At 38.0% G+C, this 19,332-nt stretch overlaps 2 protein-coding genes across 2 annotated transcripts in view; one reads left to right on the top strand and one right to left on the bottom strand.

Annotated features, from left to right (window-relative positions):
• LOC101348966 (uncharacterized) overlaps positions 1–5,095 on the top strand; it is a 41,329-nt gene extending 36,234 nt beyond the window's left edge. The window contains exon 13 of the mRNA XM_023739308.1: positions 3,882–5,095. Coding sequence (XP_023595076.1) covers positions 3,882–5,050 — 1,169 coding nt within the window. The 3' untranslated portion in view covers positions 5,051–5,095. The remainder of the gene's footprint in view (positions 1–3,881) is intronic.
• A 5,244-nt stretch (positions 5,096–10,339) lies between these two features.
• On the bottom strand, positions 10,340–15,690 carry ZNF891 (zinc finger protein 891). Its single transcript, XM_023739296.1, has one exon. It carries the CDS (start codon positions 14,294–14,296, stop codon positions 12,659–12,661), a length of 1,638 nt encoding a protein of 545 aa, XP_023595064.1. The 5' UTR covers positions 14,297–15,690; the 3' UTR covers positions 10,340–12,658.
• Positions 15,691–19,332: the final 3,642 nt, after the last annotated feature.

Genomic DNA, 19,332 nt, shown 5'->3' on the forward strand with positions numbered 1-19,332 from the left:
ATAACAGAAATACCACAAGTGGATGGCTTTAACAAAGAGAAGTTTATTCTCTCACAGTCCAGTAGGCTACAAGTCCAAATTCAGGGCATCAGCTCCAGGAGAAGGCTTTCTCTCTCTTTTGGCTCTGGAGGAAGGTCCATGTCATCAATCTTCCATTGGTCTGGGAGCTTCTCTGCACAGGAAGCTCAGGTCCAAAGGATGCGCTCTGCTCCCGACACTGCTTTCTTGGTAATAAGAGGTTCCTGTGTGTCTCTGCTCACTTCTCTTATATCTCAAGAGAGTGGTTTAAGACAGTATCTAATCTTGTATACCTTATCAGTATCACTGCTGCTAATCCCTCTTATTACATCATAGTGATAGAGTTTACAATACATAAGGAAATCACATCAGATTACAAAATGGTACACAATCATACGATACTGGGAATCTTGACCCAGCCAAGTTGACAGATATTTTTTGGGGACACAATTCAATCCATGACACAAAGAAACCATTTTTTTCATTTAGAATAAAGTTACTGTAAGATGCTCCAAAGGCACTAAGTGAATTCAGAGTCTAGTCTCTTTGTGGGACCCAAGAACACTTGTAGTTTATTTGCAGCAGTATAAAATTCCTATTTTCAGATAATTCTGGCAGTAAATATATTTTAAATGGTGAAGAAGACTTAACACCCTATCCTTCCCAAGTATTTGTTTTCCTGATAGTTGTTTTTTTCTCTTCTTCAGTGACTTATATGTAATCTTTCTTATTCATCCATAAGAAGCCCTGGTGGCACAGTTCAGGTGCTCAGCTGCTAACCAAAAAGTCTGGTTTGAACCCACCAGCCGCTCTATAGGAGAGAGACACGGCAGTCTGCTTTCATAAAGATTTATAGCCTTGGAAACCCTATAGGGCAGTTTTACTCTGTCTTATAAGGTCAGATAAGTTGAAATTATGAGTTGAAATTGATTTGACACAGGTGGGTTTATTTTTTTGTTTTTTTTTTATTCATCCATGTCTGTCCTGTTTGACCTCTTCTGAATTTCTGAGCATACTTTCAGATTTCAGTCACATGACAGTTATGAAAGTGATGTAATTGATGAGATTTTTTTTTCAATTTACTTTCCTAATTCAAAAAAGTAGGAGTGGCTTTTATTCATGTATTTTTAATTTTTTGTTATGGTCAAAATATACACGACAAAAAATTTGCCAATTCAAGTTTCTACCTGTATAATTCAGTGATACTGGTTATGTTCTTTATGTTATGCAATCTTTATCATTTATCCTTTTCCAAATTATTCCAGCACCATTAACATAAACTTAGTGTCCCCTAAGTACAAACTCCCCATTACATCTTTCCACTCTCTCCCTTGCCCTCCTTGCCCCCAATAACCACTAATCTTTGGTTTCTATATATTTGTCCTTCATACAGTATTTGTCCTTTTGCAACTGACTTATTTTGTTCAGCATAACGTTTTCTAGGTTCCTCCATGTTATGGCATGTTTCAGGACTTCATTTCCCTTTATAGCTGAGCAATATTCCATTGTATGTATATAACATATTTTGTTTATCCATTCATCTGTTGATGGATATTTCAGTTGTTTCCATCTTTTGGCTATTGTGAAAAGTGTGGCAATGAATGTTGGTTTACAAATCTCTGTTTGCATTCTTGGTTTAATTTCTGGGTATATATCTAAGATTGGAATTGCTGGGTCATATGGTAGTTCTGTGTTCAACTTTTTGAGGAACTGCCAAACTGTTTTCCACAGCAGCTGTACCATTTTGCCTTCCCACTAAAATGGATGAGGGTTTTTGTTGCTCCACAACCTTGCCAACACCTATTGTTTTTTATTTGATCATTTCCATTCTAATGGTGGTGAGGTGGTGTCTCATTGTGGTTTTGATTAACATATCCCTAATGACTAATGACATTGAGAATCTTTTTATGTGCTTATTGGCCTTTTGAATATCCTCTTTGGTAAACTGTATGTTCAAGTTCTTTGTCTATTTGTCAGATGGGTTGTTTGTCTTGTCTTCAAACTGTAGAATTTTTTTTATAATTGAGATATTAGACTCTTATTGGATATACGGTTCCTGCAAATTTTTCCCAAGTCTGTAGATTGTCTCTTCACTTTGTTGACAAAGTCCTTTGATGAGTGAGAAAACCAAAAACTGAGAGACTGGTGGTAGTGGCAGCATTCTTGTCTTATGTGCAGGAGAATCGGGTTCAGTTCCTGGTCAGTGCACCTTATATGCAGCCACCACCCATCCGTCAGTGGAGGCTTGTGTGTTATGATGCTGTACAGGTTTCAGTGGAGCTTCCAGACTAAGACAGACTAGGAGGATAGGAGTGTTGATGTACTTCAGAAAAATCAGCCAATGAAAATCACAATAGTCTGATCCTCAATTGATCATGGGGATGGTGCAGGACTGGGCAGTGTTTCATTCCATTGTGCATTGGGTCGCCATGAATCGGAGGCCTAGTCTATAGCGGCTCACAACAAAAAACCCTAAACCAAACTTGTTGCCATGGAGTCAGTTACAACTCATGGCATCCCCATGTGCTTCAGAGTAGAACTGCTCCATAGAGTGTTCTTGGCTGTAATCTTATAGAAGCAGATCACCAGGACTTTCTTTCATGGAGCTGCTGGGTAGATCTGAATCACCAAACTTTTGGTTAGTAGCCAAGAGCAAATCATTTGTGCCACCCAAAAGTAACCCTTTTAAGCTCCCAGTTTTTTTGTGTTTAGACTTTTTTGATGATGGCATGTGTTCTCAGTAGTGGAGTGCATACTTAGTTATTGAGTGGGTTCAAATTTTTGGTTGGTAATATGAATTTTGAAAATTTAACGTGGTCATACCTTTTCCCACAAAATGTTGGCAGTACTCTGGTGCGATGTTTAGTGGGTCCATCTGTCCCAAGGATCTTTGGAGGGTGGTGCCTTCTAGTTTGTCACATTGGTTTTCCAAATATGACACACACAAAAAACTCAAATCCACCAGGGCTTCCTATCACACAGGAAGCCATAAATATACTTACAAGGATTATCTAGCTGTACAAAAGCCAAAAGAGACATTTTGACCCAGTTATTCTCCCTAGATGCACTGTCTCATACCTAAGCCTTCTACTTTAGTGAATTTCCACCAAAGAACGTTTCTTTCATTTTTCACTGTTACACAAGCCCCCACTGGAAGGCAGCATATACTTTCAGTGGAAAAGTAGCCTCCCGAGAAACCTGAAACTGGGCACGGTCTGTCCAAAGAAGCATAAAAGGGTTCATTGTTATGAGGTTGCATTGATTTATTTTGTCTTTTGTTGCTCATGTTTTTGTCATATCTGATAATCTGTTGTTAGAAAATAAGTCAAGCATGTTCCTATATTTTCGTATAAGAATTTTATGGTTTTAATTTTCACATTTAGGTCCTTGATCAGTTTTCAGTTGGATTTTGTGTATGGTTATATGTTGTTAGGGTTGCATCCCAATTCATCCTTCTGCATGTGGAAATCAAATTTTCCAGCACTATTTATTGAAGAGACTCTTCTTTCCCCATTGAATGAACTTAGCACTCTTGTCCAAAATCAGTTGACCATAATGTATGGATTAATTTCTGGACTTTCAATTCTATTCCATTGGTCTGTATGTGTATTATTTTACCAGTACCAGGCTGTTTTCGTGACTGTGGCTTCATAGTATGTTTTGAAATCAGGAAGTGTAGATTCTCCTTCTTTATTCTTCTTTAAGGTTGCTTTAGCTGTTTGGGGTTCCTTGCCCTTTCATGCAGATTTGAGGATTGGCTTTTCCATTTCTGCAAAGAAGGCTGTTGGCATTTTGGTGTGGATTGCATATTTTACTCTATACAGAAAAAAGAAACATTTGCCTGGTTTTTTGATATTTTTCAGTTTCAGAGTCAAACAGTGAAATCAATGAGATTTCTCCAAAAAATGATATTTATGAAAATGATTCATACCAGTATTTGATAATGGAAAGAATTCTAAGCCACTGCCCTGAGGATTCCAGTTTTAAAGGCGGTTGGAAGTGTGTGGCTGACACTGAGATGCTGCAAAGAAGTCAAGGATGTATCAGGCAAGTGACAGTCTCTCATCAAGAAGCCTTGGCTCAACACATGAGCATCAATACTGTAGAGAAGCCCTATGGATGCCACGAATGTGGGAAAACTTTCAGTCGGCGCTTTTCCCTTGTGCTACATCAGAGAACTCACACTGGAGAGAAACCATATGTATGTAAGGAATGTGGCAAAACCTTTAGTCAGATCTCAAACCTTGTGAAACATCAGATGATACATACTGGAAAGAAACCCCATGAGTGTAAGGACTGTAACAAAACATTCAGTTACCTTTCATTCCTTATTGAACACCAGAGAACACACACTGGGGAGAAACCCTATGAATGTACCGAATGTGGAAAGGCCTTTAGCCGTGCCTCAAACCTCACTCGACATCAGAGAATTCACATGGGAAAGAAACAGTATATATGTAGAAAATGTGGAAAAGCCTTTAACAGTGGTTCAGAACTCATTCGCCATCAGATTACACATACGGGAGAGAAACCTTATGAGTGCATTGAATGTGGGAAGGCATTTCGCCGTTCCTCACACCTTACACGCCATCAGAGCATTCATACTACTAAAACTCCCTATGAATGTAATGAATGTTCGAAAGCCTTCCGTTGCCACTCATTCCTTGTTAAACATCAGAGAATTCACGCCGGAGAAAAGCTCTATGAATGTGATGAATGTGGTAAAGTTTTCACTTGGCACGCATCTCTTACTCAACATATGAAAATTCATACTGGAGAAAAACCCTATGCTTGTGCTCAATGTGACAAAGCCTTCAGTCGGAGCTTTTCCCTCATTCTACATCAGATAACTCATACTGGGGAGAAACCCTATGTATGTAATGTATGTAACAAATCCTTCAGCTGGAGCTCAAACCTTGCTAAACATCAGAGAACACACACTCTAGAGAACCCCTATGAATATGAAAATTCATTTAATTACCACACATTCCTTACTGAACACCAACGAATTCACATTGTAGAAGAAAGCTAAGAATGTAGATTATTTAAAAAAAAAAAAGAAAAGCAGTTAATGCCTTACTTTGAATTCAGAGAACTCTTGGAAAGACGTCTATAAAAATGTGTTGAATGTGAGGAAACGTGGTTCGTATCTTATTCAGCATCAGAGAATCCATTCTGGAGAAAACCTGTAGGAATGTGTGGGGAAGCATTAGTAGATACTTATTTTTTTTGTTGTTGTAATGCCAGAAGAAATCAATAAATATGGAGAAGAATCTTTATGTGGCAGGATTTCCTTCCTGTACATTGTGGATTCCTACCAGAAAAGGCTGTAGCCATGTTCAGTAAATGTGAGGAAGCTTTTAGAGATTAGCCCTCATTCTGCATCTATCTGCTCATTCAGGACAGAATTAATAGGAAAGAAATGAGCTTCACAAAGGGTGTACTGTCTCCTGCACATCAGAAAATTCATAGTGAAGCAAAATCACACAATGGTTGTGGAGTGCCTTCATGTACCATGCAACAGTCATTAAAAAAAAATTCTAGTAGAGAAAATAGCCTTATCACTGAAAAGAATATAGGTAACTTTCTGCAATATTTTAAACCTTCACAGAGAATTATAGTGGGGGAAAAACTAGAATGTGGCAAAATCCTAGAGTTCTGAGAAGTCATAAGGGAGGGAATCAGCCTGGGAGGTGTGTGTGTGTGTTTTTTGGGGGGCAGAGGGTGTGTGTTGTTTTACTTTTTTATTTAAAACAAATTTAGAAAAGAGTTATGAATAAATCTTTTGGTTTATAATGAGTTAATTTTGTACTTGATTTTTTTCACAGCATATGTGATTCTGAAAATACAACTATCATAACGACATCAATGAAAAATATTGTACATTTCTAAAAACACTGTACAAACATGATTATAGGAACACTTTTAGGTAGCAATCCTAGATCTTACGATTTTAACTTTGAGAAAGTGAATTAAGGTTATGCTAATTCATGTTTATACTTGGATCCGACTATAAACATTTCTTACTCAGAAATAAATGTATATAGGGTTGTCTTAGTTATCTAGTGCTGCTATAACAGACATACCACAAGTGGATGGCTTCAACAAACAAGTTTATTCTCATGGTTTAGTAGGCTAGAAGTGTGAATTCAGGGTGTCAGCTCCAGGGGAAGGATTTCTCTCTGTCAGCTCTGGGGGAAAGTCCTTGTCATCAATCTTCCCAATCTAGGAGCTTTTCAGTGCAGGGACCCCAAGTCCAAAGGATGCGCTGTTCTCCTGGCTCTTGTTTCTTGGTGGTATGAGGTTCCCGTCTCTCTGCTCGCTTCTCTCTTTTATATGTCAAAAGGGATCGACTTAAAACACAACCTAATCTTGTAGATTGAGTCTTGCCTTATTAACATAACTGCCTGTAATCCTGCCTTATTAACATACAGGTAGGATTACAACACAGAAAAATCACATCATATGACAAAATGGTGGACAGTCACACAATACTGAGAATCACAGCCTAGCCAAGTTGACACATATCTTTGGGGGACACAATTCAATCCATGTCAAGGATCCATCACAAGAAAACGTCAAGGTGGTTTTCCCCATTTTGTTCATTTACAGTGAAAACAGTTCTTCTGTAAGCACCTATTTAAAACTTCTGACATTATCAGCTGCTTAGTTATCTAGTGCTGCTATGACAGAAATACCACAAGTGGCTGGCTTTAACAAATTTATTTTCTCACAGTTTAGGGGGCTAGAAGTCTGAATTCAGGATGCCAGCTCTAGAGGAAGGCTTTCTCTGTCGGCTCTGGAGGAAGGTTCTTATCTCTTTGAGCTTCTGCTCCTGGGCTATCTTCACGTGGCTTGTCATCTCTGCTCGTTTAATCTCTCATCTCTCAAAAGAGATTGACCCAACACTAAATCTGCCTCATTAACATAGAACAACCCATTCCCAAGTGGGATTATAATCATATGCACAGAGGTCATGATTTACAACACATATTTTGGGGGGACATAATTAAATCCATAACAGCTGCCCAGCTGGCAAAACTCACACCGTTAGTTTACTTTGGAAGTTATGCAATTTTATTTTATAGAAAGAGAAAAAATAATATGGATAGGAGTGACTTTCTTGACAATATTGTAGTGGCCACATGGAGGGCACATCTCTAGAACATGTTAGATAAATATTTCATAAGTCATTTTGTCAGAGGTAGAATTTAGAAGTTTTACTCCCAAGGAGCCTAATTTACATATACTAGGGTTTGAAATTATTAGAAGGGTTGTATTTCCTCAAACTTGCCATAAGATATGCTACTATTGTGCACACATTTTGAAGCTTCCCAACTTTTTATAAGAGTTGTTCAGGAGAGACTAATTTAAAACAGTGTAGTGTGTTTGAAACACTGATGAGAAGCATACCTTGGTTCATATGGGCTGGGCTATGACCATGGCGATTCTCACATGTGCTTCCATCTTCCCAATTTGTGCTTACTTGTTTCTGTGTCTAATTTGATTTTTCTATCTCAGAAGTGGGTTTAGGATACACCCTACACGGATAATGGCCTCATTAACATAACAAAGAAAACCTATTCCCAAATGAGATTACATGGAGGTGTAGGAGTCAGGATTCCAACACACATTTGGGGGGACACAAGTCAATCCATAACACCTAGGATTTAATTAGAATGGTCTGAGAATGCCCTTTGGTGAGATAGGCCAAAGTCATTTTCCATACATAAGCCTTTTATTCTCAGTATTGACATTAGCAATACATTCATTCATAGCTTTAACATCCACGATATGTTCTATGAAATAGGATGTTATGTGATTTGGATGTTGTGCAAACACCATCCTGCACACAGGCAGTCCCTCGCTACATGCTTAGCCTCACCTGCTGTTCGCCTGCCTGAGGAGCAGGAGTTCAGGCCCATAAGCCCCCACCACCGCCTGCCTGCCAAAGCCCGAGAGCTGTGTCTACTAGATATAGGGGGCTGGCCTTGCCGGGTATATAGCTGCGGGTCGGATGCTGGCAGCCACCTTGTGACTTTGCATATGTCCAGGCAGGGGGTGAGGGGGCATGGGGGCATGGAGGAGGTTTCGGGAGTGCAGCTGGCAGTGGTGGCCCTCGCTGCTGCCACCCTGTTGGTACAGCCCCATCCTGAACATGTGCGGCCACTGTTGCCACCTGGAGCCAGGGGTCACAAGTGCCCTATGCCTGGCTGGTGCCCCTGCCAGTGCCCCTGCCAGGAGAAGTGCTGATACAGGTGCTGCCCTGCGCTGGGAGTGAATGGCTGTACGGCTGCTAGGTGGTTGCTAGGCAGGTGAATGAAGCCAGGAGGAGGAACAGGAGGTGCTGTGGGGATTGGGATGTGCTCTGGAGCCCTACTGCTTGTTCAGTCTTGGAGTTTGGGGTCTTTACAACCATTAGGGGGAAATAAGGAATTGCTTTTCCTTTAAAAGAAAAAACCTTATGGGACTATGGACGTATACGTGGTTGAACATTGCCCAAACCGACATTATGAGTCCCATGACTGTGTAAAAATAGTGTATAGGTATAAGGAGTTTATACAAACTCCAGATATCAGTGATCAATGTTAAGGTTTTAAATTTTAGAGCACGCAGCTTAAATTTTAGGGCAGGCCAACTTCAACTTATCCTTGAATCTGGCTGTATGCATTTCATATCAGGTATTTTCTGAGTGCAAAGGAGATTTCATGACAAAAATACAGGTTGTTATGAGTGTCTAGAGGATCTAACAAAACTGTGGTGGGGATAGAAATCATGGAGAATCTGGCGTAGGAACTGTTATTTAAACAGACTCGAGACTAAGCAGAAATTATCTAGTCTGGGAGACAACAACTTTTTCATAAAGGGGCTAGATAGTAAATATTTTTGATTTTGCAGGTCATAAGGTCTCTGTTGCAAGTACTCTTGCCATGGTAGCGTGAAAGCAGTCATAAATAATATGAAAACAAGTATGATTGTGTTTCAATAAACTTTATTTTAGGGCACTGACATTTGAGTTTCATACAATTTCTATGTGTCACAAAATATTTTTATTTTTTCTTAAATATCCTTTTCAAACATACAGACCATTGTTAGCTTGAAGGCCATACAAAAGCAGACATCAGGCCAGGTATGGCCCATGGGCCGGTTTGATGATGTCTGATCTGGACAGTGAGGAAGGTGAGTATTCTCGACATAGGAAAAAAAGCATTTGCAAAAGTATGACTTGGAAGGAGCATGTTGCCTGGAGATTATAGGAGAATAGGATGAAATGCACTTGGAGAAATTAGAGCTAATTTCTCCCCATTGTAAGTAGGACTTTATAGTTCTAAACTAAACATGACCTCCTCATTGAAGCAAGATGAAACGTTATGGATGACGGAGAAAGAAGTGACGAGGCCAATGTTCAGGTGAGTGACATGCAATCTGGGAGTGCCTTTGCAGGTAGTAAGTAGTCCAGCTTACCAGAGAGATGATATGGGAATCATTCTGTCAAAAATAAGAATTTCCTCCTAAAACTCCCTTCATGCAACATTCTGAACTACATAAGCCTTACTTGAGGACTAGTTATCCTTTATTTTCAGAACACGTATAAACTGGTTTGCATCTGCTCGGCTATGTAAAAGGACAAAATTTCTGTCTTTGCAGTCTCTTTAATGGATTGCCAGTGATGTACATCAGTTTCTGGTTTAATGTTCATTCAGTAATTTTCTCTTCTACTTTTGTGGAAAGTTTGTCTGGGGTGGCAGGTTTTGTTTTTAATTGCTTTCCCAACAATGAACAGAGCAATGAAAAATCTGAGTTTCCCAACACATACGTTCCCAGCTGAGGTTGAACATGGTGATGCTCTGTCTTCTTTCATACTGTTAACAAGTGTCCTTTTATGATCTACTTAGTACAACATTTTTGTGTTTATCTTTGTTGCTGATGATTTCACTGTTTAAAATGGCCCCAAGCATAGTGTTGATGTGCTGTCTAGTGTTCCTAAGCCCAAGAAGGCTATGATGTGCCTTACAGAGAAAATATGTGTGTTAGATAAGCTTCACTGAGGCATGAGTTTATAGTGCTGTTGGCTGTGAGTTCAATGTCAATGAATAAACTATATTAAATAAGGTATCTGCAAACATAAACACATAAAACAAGGTATGCATTCATTGGTTGACATCTTAGCAGATAATCTTGCCAACAAATTTACAGTCCATCTCATGTACCTATTTTATTGGTCAAACAAAAAACAAATCCCAAACCCACTGCTGTGGAGTTGATTCCAACTCAGCAACTCTACAAGACAAAGTATAATGTCCCCATAGGGTTTCCAATGTTGTAAATCTTTACAGAAGCAGACTGCCACATCTTTTCTCCCATGGAGCTGCTGGGGGGTTTGAACCACTGACCTTTTGGTTAGCAGCCAAGCACTTAACCACTGCACCACCAAAGCTCCTTTTATTGGCCAGGTACAGGGGAAATGGCCACTCATGGGTACAAAGGAGCTAGGATAAGGAGTTTTATAACTAGACACATTGCTACCCTAAGCAAAACTGGGATTCTATTAGTAAGGAAGAAGAAAATGCATATTAGGTTATTAGGATACTAGCAGTATCTGCCACACTGGGACAGAAAGTAGGTCTTAAAAAACACCAAACAGCATTATATAGTTCAGATACTCTGAACACAATGCAATTACCTTAGATATAAATAAAAGGTAATTAAAACCATCCATTCCTCCTTTCCTCCTGACAGGTGGACGTATCCTTTCTTATAGCAAACAGCAATCCTATTTGTGCCCCAGATACCTCCATCCCCTTCTCAAGAACTGTTATTGACTATCCCTCTACTTATGCCTGTATATTTAATCTCTACTGGATCCATCACATTAGCGTTTAAAAATGTTTTGGTTTCTCATTAAAAAAATACTTTCCCTTGAATCCAAGTCTATCTCTAGCTGCTACTCTTTGCCCTAGTATTGTCAAACTTTTTGAAGAGTTGTCAATGCTGTGTTTGGTATTACTGATTCCTAAACTCAACTCAATAAAGTACCCATTCTCAACCACTGCACTGTCTCCTACTAAGGTCCCACCAATGATCTTTACATTGCTCTATGATATAGTCACTTTTACAGGCTTTCTGACATCTAAGGAGGATTTAAAACAACGGACTGTACCTTCCTTTTTGAAACACTACTTTGTCCTGGTTTGGTGAAACTCCACTCCCCCAGGTTTTTCTCTTATCTCTCTACTACGGTTCCTTGTTTTATTCTATTTTTAAATATAGGATTTCAGGGTCAGTAGCAGGCATTCACTTTTCTCCATTCATTTTTCATATGCAATCTTAGCCACCTCTATAGTCTATTATAATCTATATACTTATATTGCTAATTTTCTTTATCTCATCCTAGATATCTCCTGAAGTGTAGATCTACATATAAACCTGTTCGTGTGGATGTCTTAACATCCTATAAAGTTAACATAGCTAAAACTGTAACTATCACTTCTTCCTTCCACTATATGCTATTTTTTTTCCTAGTAAAATTTAGCTAATCTGGTCAGTATCTGCAAGACCAAGGAGCATAATCTCAAGGGCTTCACCCAGCATTTGAAATGAGTAACTTCCCCTCTATTTAAAAATTCTCTGAATTTCTGATGCTGAAGTATTGGGATTCCCTCTTGCTTCTCTAATTACTTGTTCTCAGTGATCTTGGCTCCATCTTCTGGTTCAGCACAAAAGTTCTTTCAGCGTTCCTCTTCTACTCTCCCTCTTCTATGTTCCTAAACAAATTCGTGTATCCAGCATAAAACATGTAACTCTACATGCTGCTGTGGTCTTTTTTCTTTTCTTTTTTTAATAACAAAGCAACTGTATTCATATTGCTCTTTTAAAAAAATCAATAAGCTTATTTTTGTCACATAAAAAGATGCCCCAATATAAGCAGTGTAGAGCTAGCACAGCTATTTAAAGGTGCCTTTGGGGTACCAGGATCCTTTTTTCTACACCATTCTTAAGTCATGGTTGTCATTATCCAGGTCCAGTTCCAGGAATGGTAAATTAAAAGGGAGAAAAAAGGGGAGGGCAGAAAGGCAAACAAAAGTCTAAGAGAACAGATAGGTCTGTCCCCAGTGATACTAATCTATGTTTGATTGACTAGAAATGGGGGATATGACTATCTTTGGCTGCGAGGATGCTGAGAGGAGTTTTGTATCTGGACACACTGTTGTCCTGAGCTAAAATGGGATTCATTACTAAGGAAGGATGAGCTGGATATTAGATTTTGCTACTAGCAATAATTGCCACACTGAGCCAGAGAGCAACTCTCAAGATTATTCCAACAAAGCAGCATCATATAGTTCAGATACTCTGAAGACAATGCAGTTAACTTAGAAATCAATCATTGAAAAAGTAACTAAAAATCTTCATATCTCACATGGTAAGAATACATAATTCCAAATAGCACATGTATTAAAAAAGTCATAATAGATATTAAACACCATAACGAAACCGAAACTAAAACATCATAGGTAACAGCTTGTGTTGTTTAGTTAAAGAGGTGTTTAGAGGCCCATACATATAGCCTTAAATACTTACAATAGAGAAGACATAGTGAGTTTTTAGTCTACCTTAAGACACTGAAGAAGGCACTGTACACTTAGATGGTTTCTCTCCCAATATGAATTCTCTTGTGTATAATAAGTGAAGAGCTCTGACTGAAGGCTTTTCCACACTGAATACATTCATAGGGTTTTTCTCCAGTGTGAGTTCTCACATGTCTCCTAAGGGAAGAGGAAACACTGAAGGCCTTCCTACATTCCTTACATTCAAAAGGTTTTTCTCCAGTATGAGTTCTCACATGCATTCTAAGGGATGAGAGACCACTAAAAACTTTTCCGCAGTCATTGCATTCATAAATACTCTCTCTAGTATGTATTTTCTTGTGCACCTTAAGGTGAGAGCTTGTGTTAAAGGCTTTTCCACAGTCACTGCATTCATAGAGTTTCTCCCCAGTGTGTATTCTCTTGTGCACTATAAGGTAAGAGCTTGTGCCAAAGGATTTTCCACACTGATTACACCCATAAGGTTTCTCTCCAGTGTGAGTTCTCACATGAGACTTAAGAGATGTTTTTTGACTAAAAGCTTTTCCACATAGATTACAATCATAGGGTTTCTCTCCTGTGTGAGTTCTCACATGTCTTCTTAAGGTTGAGGAATCATGGAAAAGTTTCCTACATTCCTTACATTCATATTGTTTCTCACCCATGTGACTTCTCTTATGCAAAATACGATTAGAAATCCTTTTGAAGGCTTTTCCACACTGGTTACATTTATGTTTCTCTCCACTATGAGTTTGCTCCTGTTGATTAAGGGATGAATGATGACAAGAGGTTTTGTTGTTTTTATTACATTCATCGGAATTCTCCATATAAAAATTGTTATGTACAGGAAATATATTATGCTTGAAGTTTATCTCACATTTAAAGCATGTGCACTCTTTTTGTGTTATTTGAGTTCTTTCAAGATACCAGAAAGCTCTATTATATTCGTGACTTTCACAGAGCTTCTCACATACAGAGTATTTCTGATAACTGTTTATGTCTGAATTATGTTTCAAACATTCCATATCTAAGTCATATGTACAGCAATGTTTACTGCTCGAAACTCTCTGTGAAAAAACAAGTTTTGAGCCAAGTTTAGAGTTTTCCTCAATTTCGTGATGGTCATAGAATCTCTCCTGACATGCTGCTTTCCTTTGGGTAAAGTTCACTTGCCTCAAATGTCCCTTTGGGATCTTGTGCTCTTTTCTGATCTTATAGCATTCCCAGTCTTCTTCTAAAGTAAAGGACCAATAATCATCCATTGTGAGTCTCATCATTTTCATTCCATTGGATGGTTCTTCACAAAAAATATTCTTAGGGGTTGATTCTTTGGCTTTAAGTAGATTCTCCCGGTCTGGATAGGTGCCTTGGGAAATTCTCCTCTCCACAGTTCTTCTCTCTTCTTGATCTAACTGAGAGATCACAGTTGGCCTGCATAATTGATATTCCACTGAGGTAAGATTTCTATAATTTTCCAACATCACATCTCTGTACAAATTTCTTTGAGCAGGGTCCAGCATTACCCACTCCTCCTGTGTGAACTCCACAGCCACATCTTTGAAAGTTACTGGTTTCTGTAACCAGGTTGTTGGAAATCTAGCAACCATCTTTTCCTCCTTAGTACTTCCCACATGGAAGCAGGCAGAGTCCTGTGCACGCAGAGCCCATGTGGGCGATAGGTCAATGGCTGCCATCCTGTGAGTCTGAAAGTGATATATGCCTCCACAACAGGGCAGAAAGATCAGGATGTTCCTCTTCTTGTTTCTCTGGTCCAGTTAGGGCAGGGATGCATTTCACCAAGATTAGTTATTTACGTCTCCGCAGGTGTTCTCCCTGTAGCCAAAGAGGCAAGTTCAGGTAAAAGAAGAGATGTGGAAGTACGGCCCCATTGAGAGCAGAGTGAAAAAAAAACTGTAGCCCCTCTACCTCCCAGAAAGGTCTGGTCAGCTTAAAATCTCTACCAAGATTTTTATTGATATGTAATACAGTCAGCTTTGGCCCTCTTTCTAGAACCACCATCCTGGCTATTGTAAAGGCTTCCCCTGTAGGCCACTTCTCAGCCTTGGGTGGAAGGAGCATGCATTATTTTAAGAAAGGGGAAAAAACGAATGCTAAAGAGAATCTGTCAATAAAACATGGCTGTTGGATTAAGTTCCATGCATAATTTGCAACTTTTTAAGTTTTTGAAAAGGAAAAACAATTTCCCTGTTAAACACAATTGTTCTAAGTAAATTTATTTGTACTGTATATAACTTTGTATTTATCTGAATGATCTTACATATGGTGAATAGGACTGTTGACTGGGCTGATCTCTTATTAAGGAATTTTACTGGAGTTGTTACATAGGTGTCTTTAAAACAAATGTTCATTTGATTAACTCCAATTTAATCTTGCTCCCAAAAGGACACATTTTCTTATAATTATTCTGTCTAAAACTTGAATGTGATCAGAAAACAAAGCAATGCACAAGACTCTAACAAGGTTAACAACATAACTTTCCTGAAGTATTTTTTTGGATAATTTTTATAATGGCCTATACAAATAATAAAACAATTGATACATAGTGTGAATACAAAAGATACATGTTTGGAGACTTTAAAGATCATAACAAATCACAAGATTATTATGCTAATATTTTTAAAAGTCTCACTTTTTGAAAATAAGATGATAACCTTCAAATGCAAGCCTTCTATCTCAGAATTATACTTCAACAGACTCCAGTTTAAATGGACAGAATTATAAAATTGGCATTTTTATTTAGGCAAAGATCTTTGACAGGTAGATTCTATGTCCTTAAACCAGAAGTTTATATACGTCTGTCACATTAGTTTGTTACAGATTTTTGTCTGATTTGTTCGTTGCTGTATTCCCAGCACCTAGAACAGTCCCCAGCACATGGCAGACACTCAACAAACATTTATTGAATAAACTAAATGAATTTATGACAGTTAAGGTTTATGGGGGGTATTTTTTCAAATGCAAACCTTTCCGTCAGAAGGAAAACAAAATCGGAAATTTAGGCTTCTCCTTCAATAAAGAAAATCAGTTTGCCTTTTGGATACAGTTGTTAAGCTAAATATGGTTCTGTAGGTTCATTCCCCCATTCCTCATGATGTATTTGTTTTTTAGTTGCAAAATTATAAAAACAAAACAACTTTGCTAAACAACGGGGATAAAAATATCTGAATAAATGGAGATATTCAACATGCTCATGGAAGGGAAGACTCAATGTTATAAAGATTTCAATTTTTCTCAAACTAGAATTGCATTGGGATTTTGATTTACCGTAAGTCCCTGGGTTATGAATGTCCAACTTACAGACAGCTTGTAGACCTTTAATGTTATATAAATTTGCTCTCACTTTGAAAAGATTGAACCAACCCCTACCCCTACTCACAACAAATTCTTCATCACAATCACCTTCACTTGCTGCACATGCAGCTTTTAAAAATCACTGCACTAAAGTAAGGCTAAATAAGAACTATATTTACCTGTTCTGACTTACCTGCAAATTCGACTTAAAGGCACACATAGGAACAGATAACGTTTGTAACCCAGGGACTGCCAGGATCTTTATATAAGAAAAGGGATTTCTTGAAACATGACAAGCTGATTTTAACAGTTTTATAGAAAAATGAACATACATGCATAATCAAGGTAATTATTAAAAGAACACGAGGCCTTGTCTTATTTCAAAATGCATTCTAAATCTCTAGTAATTTAAACAAATTATAATGGAGTAATAACAATACAACAGAGTAACTTCAGAAACACATTCATGTGTTGCTAGATATTTAGTACTTGATAAAGGTAAGCACTTTATATCAGTGGCGGAAAGGATGAACTAGTCAATAAATGGTATCAGGACAAATGGCAGTTTGGGAAAAACATAAGTCCTACCTCACACAATCACAAAATGGAGATGGTGCTAACGATAAAATGTCCAATAGAAATTTCAAAAGAAGAGGATAGAAGGAATAGAAAAAAATCAATGTTAGAGGTGATAGGTGTTTTTATCTAAAATTGACAGAAAGATAAAAACCCTTGATCTGAAAGTGTGTGTACCACACACTATGCAGAATAAAATTTTAAAATACACTAGGAACATTGAGGGTAAACTGTTGAATATCAATAATAATCATTTAAAATTTAAGTTACTAGAGGAAAAAGGCAAATTACCTACAAGGGGATAGCAGTTATACTGATTAGACTTCTCAGCTGCAAAGATAGAGGCCAGAAGACAAGGTAATAATATATTAAAAGTATTGAGGGGATACAAATATCCACCTAGAATTCAATACTGTGCTAAAGAGTGAGAGCAATATAGAAGACACTGACATATGTATGACAAATGTCTGAAAGTTTACCACTGACAATTTCTAAAGGATGCTCTAAAGGAAGACGGAAACTGAACACAGAAGAAAGGAGTATGGTGTAAGACAAAACAATGGAGAAATGTTTTGTTCTCTTTGACTTTTGTACTTTGCCTTTCTGCCCTCCTCATTCTTCTCTCTTTAAATGGTAACAGACATGGAATAGGATTTCTCAATAGGAACAGTGCTCCATCTTCTATCTAGCTTCCCCTGCTTTCCAAACTCTGAGGGAAAATAATTTCCTATCCAGGACTTCTATGCTAGTCCAAGATATGCAAATGTGAGGACACAATAAAGTCATTTCTAGTCACACACAACCTTAATAGATGTATATCAATGAACTCATTTTCTGGAAAGTAGTAAGATTGTAATCCACCAAAAAGGGGGGGGGGAGTCTCAAGTAAGCAGGAGATCTAACATTGAGAAGAGATGAGGGAATGGATGAGGGTAAAGAGAAGTTGCAGTATGCCGTGTGTTGCGTGTCTAGAGAATAACTGGTGAGTCTAGACTGTAGGAGGATGGAAGGCTCCTACAGTTATGTGTGAGGAAAGTAAAAAACTAGTAAGATTGTGTGACAGGTTTGACCTAGAGGAATTGGAATTGAGAGGCATTTTACAAAAGTTTAAGGAAAACTAATCAAATAAATAAAAGGGCAATCATTAACATCAGGAAAACTAAAAGCTGTACAAGAAAGAAACTCATCATGTCTCAGCAGTTAAGACTCTTTAGTTATCATAATGAAAACACACAACATACATTTTGCCAAAAATTGTCAGAAAACTACATTACAACATTTGCAATATAATTATATTGTGATTTAAGGATGTGGGGAGAAAAAGGTAGGGTGTAACAGCCACAGTTCTCATTTAACACAGATTTAAAAATTTCACAAATTGATTAATACTGAGGACAGTTCAAAGACAGAACTGCTAAGTAGCTGAAAGTGGTTGCTACTGAAAAGAGACAATGTTGGGGGAAGGAACCTCTGGTTTTTTTTATGACCGTTTTAGCATAAACAAACAAACAAAAAAAAACCCAAACCTGTTGCCACAGATTTGATTCCAATGCACGGTGACCCCACGTGTTACACAGTATAACTGCTCTATAGGGTTTTCTTGGTTGTAATCTTTACAGAATCAGACTGCCAGGCCTTTCTTCCATGGTGCCACTGGGTGGGTTTGAACCACCAACTTTTAGGTTAGCAGCCAGTGGCAAACTGCTTGTACCACCCAGGTGATGGTTTTAAATGCATGCACATATTTCTTGGGAGAGTAAAAAATTAAAAAGAAAGCAAATAAATTAAGTGATCAAGTCAAGAAACAGAAAAACAGCAACAAAGTAATCTAAAATAATGTAAAAAGAAATTAAGAGCAAAAATTAATTACTGGGGGGAAAAAAAAAAAAAGAAATAAAAACAACCTAAAACTGCTTCTTTGAAAAGACCCATACAGGCATATATCAGGGGCAGATTATCCAATAAGCAAGGTAAGCACAAGTTTACTTGTGTTTACTAATCTGTGAGTCCCATGTGCAATTGGTCACTACAGATTAGTAAGTAAGCACAAGTCAGCCCGTGCTTATCTTGCTCGCTGGGTCATCGGCCTCTATCGGGGACTGTAATTTTGAAAAGAGGCTTTGATTCTGTAGGAAGGTGCTGTGGGGTTGGGAGACTGACAGATGCCAGCCATACCTACAAGCAGAAATTTTGATGTGGTGAAAAAAGGTGAAATTGTTCACTACAGATTAGTAAGTAAGGACAAGTAAGTCCGTGCTTATTTTGCTTACTGGATAATCCGACCCTGAATACCTTGCAGTAAAAATCAAGAGAAAAAGAGGGCGCAAATACTCAGATCAAAAAATAAATAACTACAGTCACAGCAGTGATTTTAAAATAGGACTGAAAAGCAGTGATATTTTTTAAAAAAACAAAATTTACTATAAAAGAATGAACAACTTTATGCCAACATATTTGGAAAATTTATATGAACGATTTTCTAGAAAAACATAAATGAACAAGCAGGAACTACAGAACCTAAATTAATCAACAACCACTAAGAAATTTTACATCAGAAGTGGAAGATTTTGAGCCCAAAGGTTCTGCATGCTAATTGTACTATACTTCTAGGGAAAAATAATTGCTCCTAATCAAACTGTTTCACAGAATAGAAAAAAAGAGAAAAAGCTATGCTGCCCAGATTATTCATGAGACTTGAAAACTTTGTAAATAAAACTGGGCAAGGATAAGCCCCATAGACACATTCAAACTCCCTGAGGGACTGAATTGCTGGGCGGAGGTCTCTGGGGACCATGGTCTCGCGGAACATCTAGCTCAACTGGCATGACACAGCTTATAAAGA

This window comes from Trichechus manatus, unplaced genomic scaffold (assembly GCF_000243295.1).
Source record: "Trichechus manatus latirostris isolate Lorelei unplaced genomic scaffold, TriManLat1.0 scaffold00131, whole genome shotgun sequence".
Lineage (NCBI taxonomy): Eukaryota > Metazoa > Chordata > Mammalia > Sirenia > Trichechidae > Trichechus > Trichechus manatus.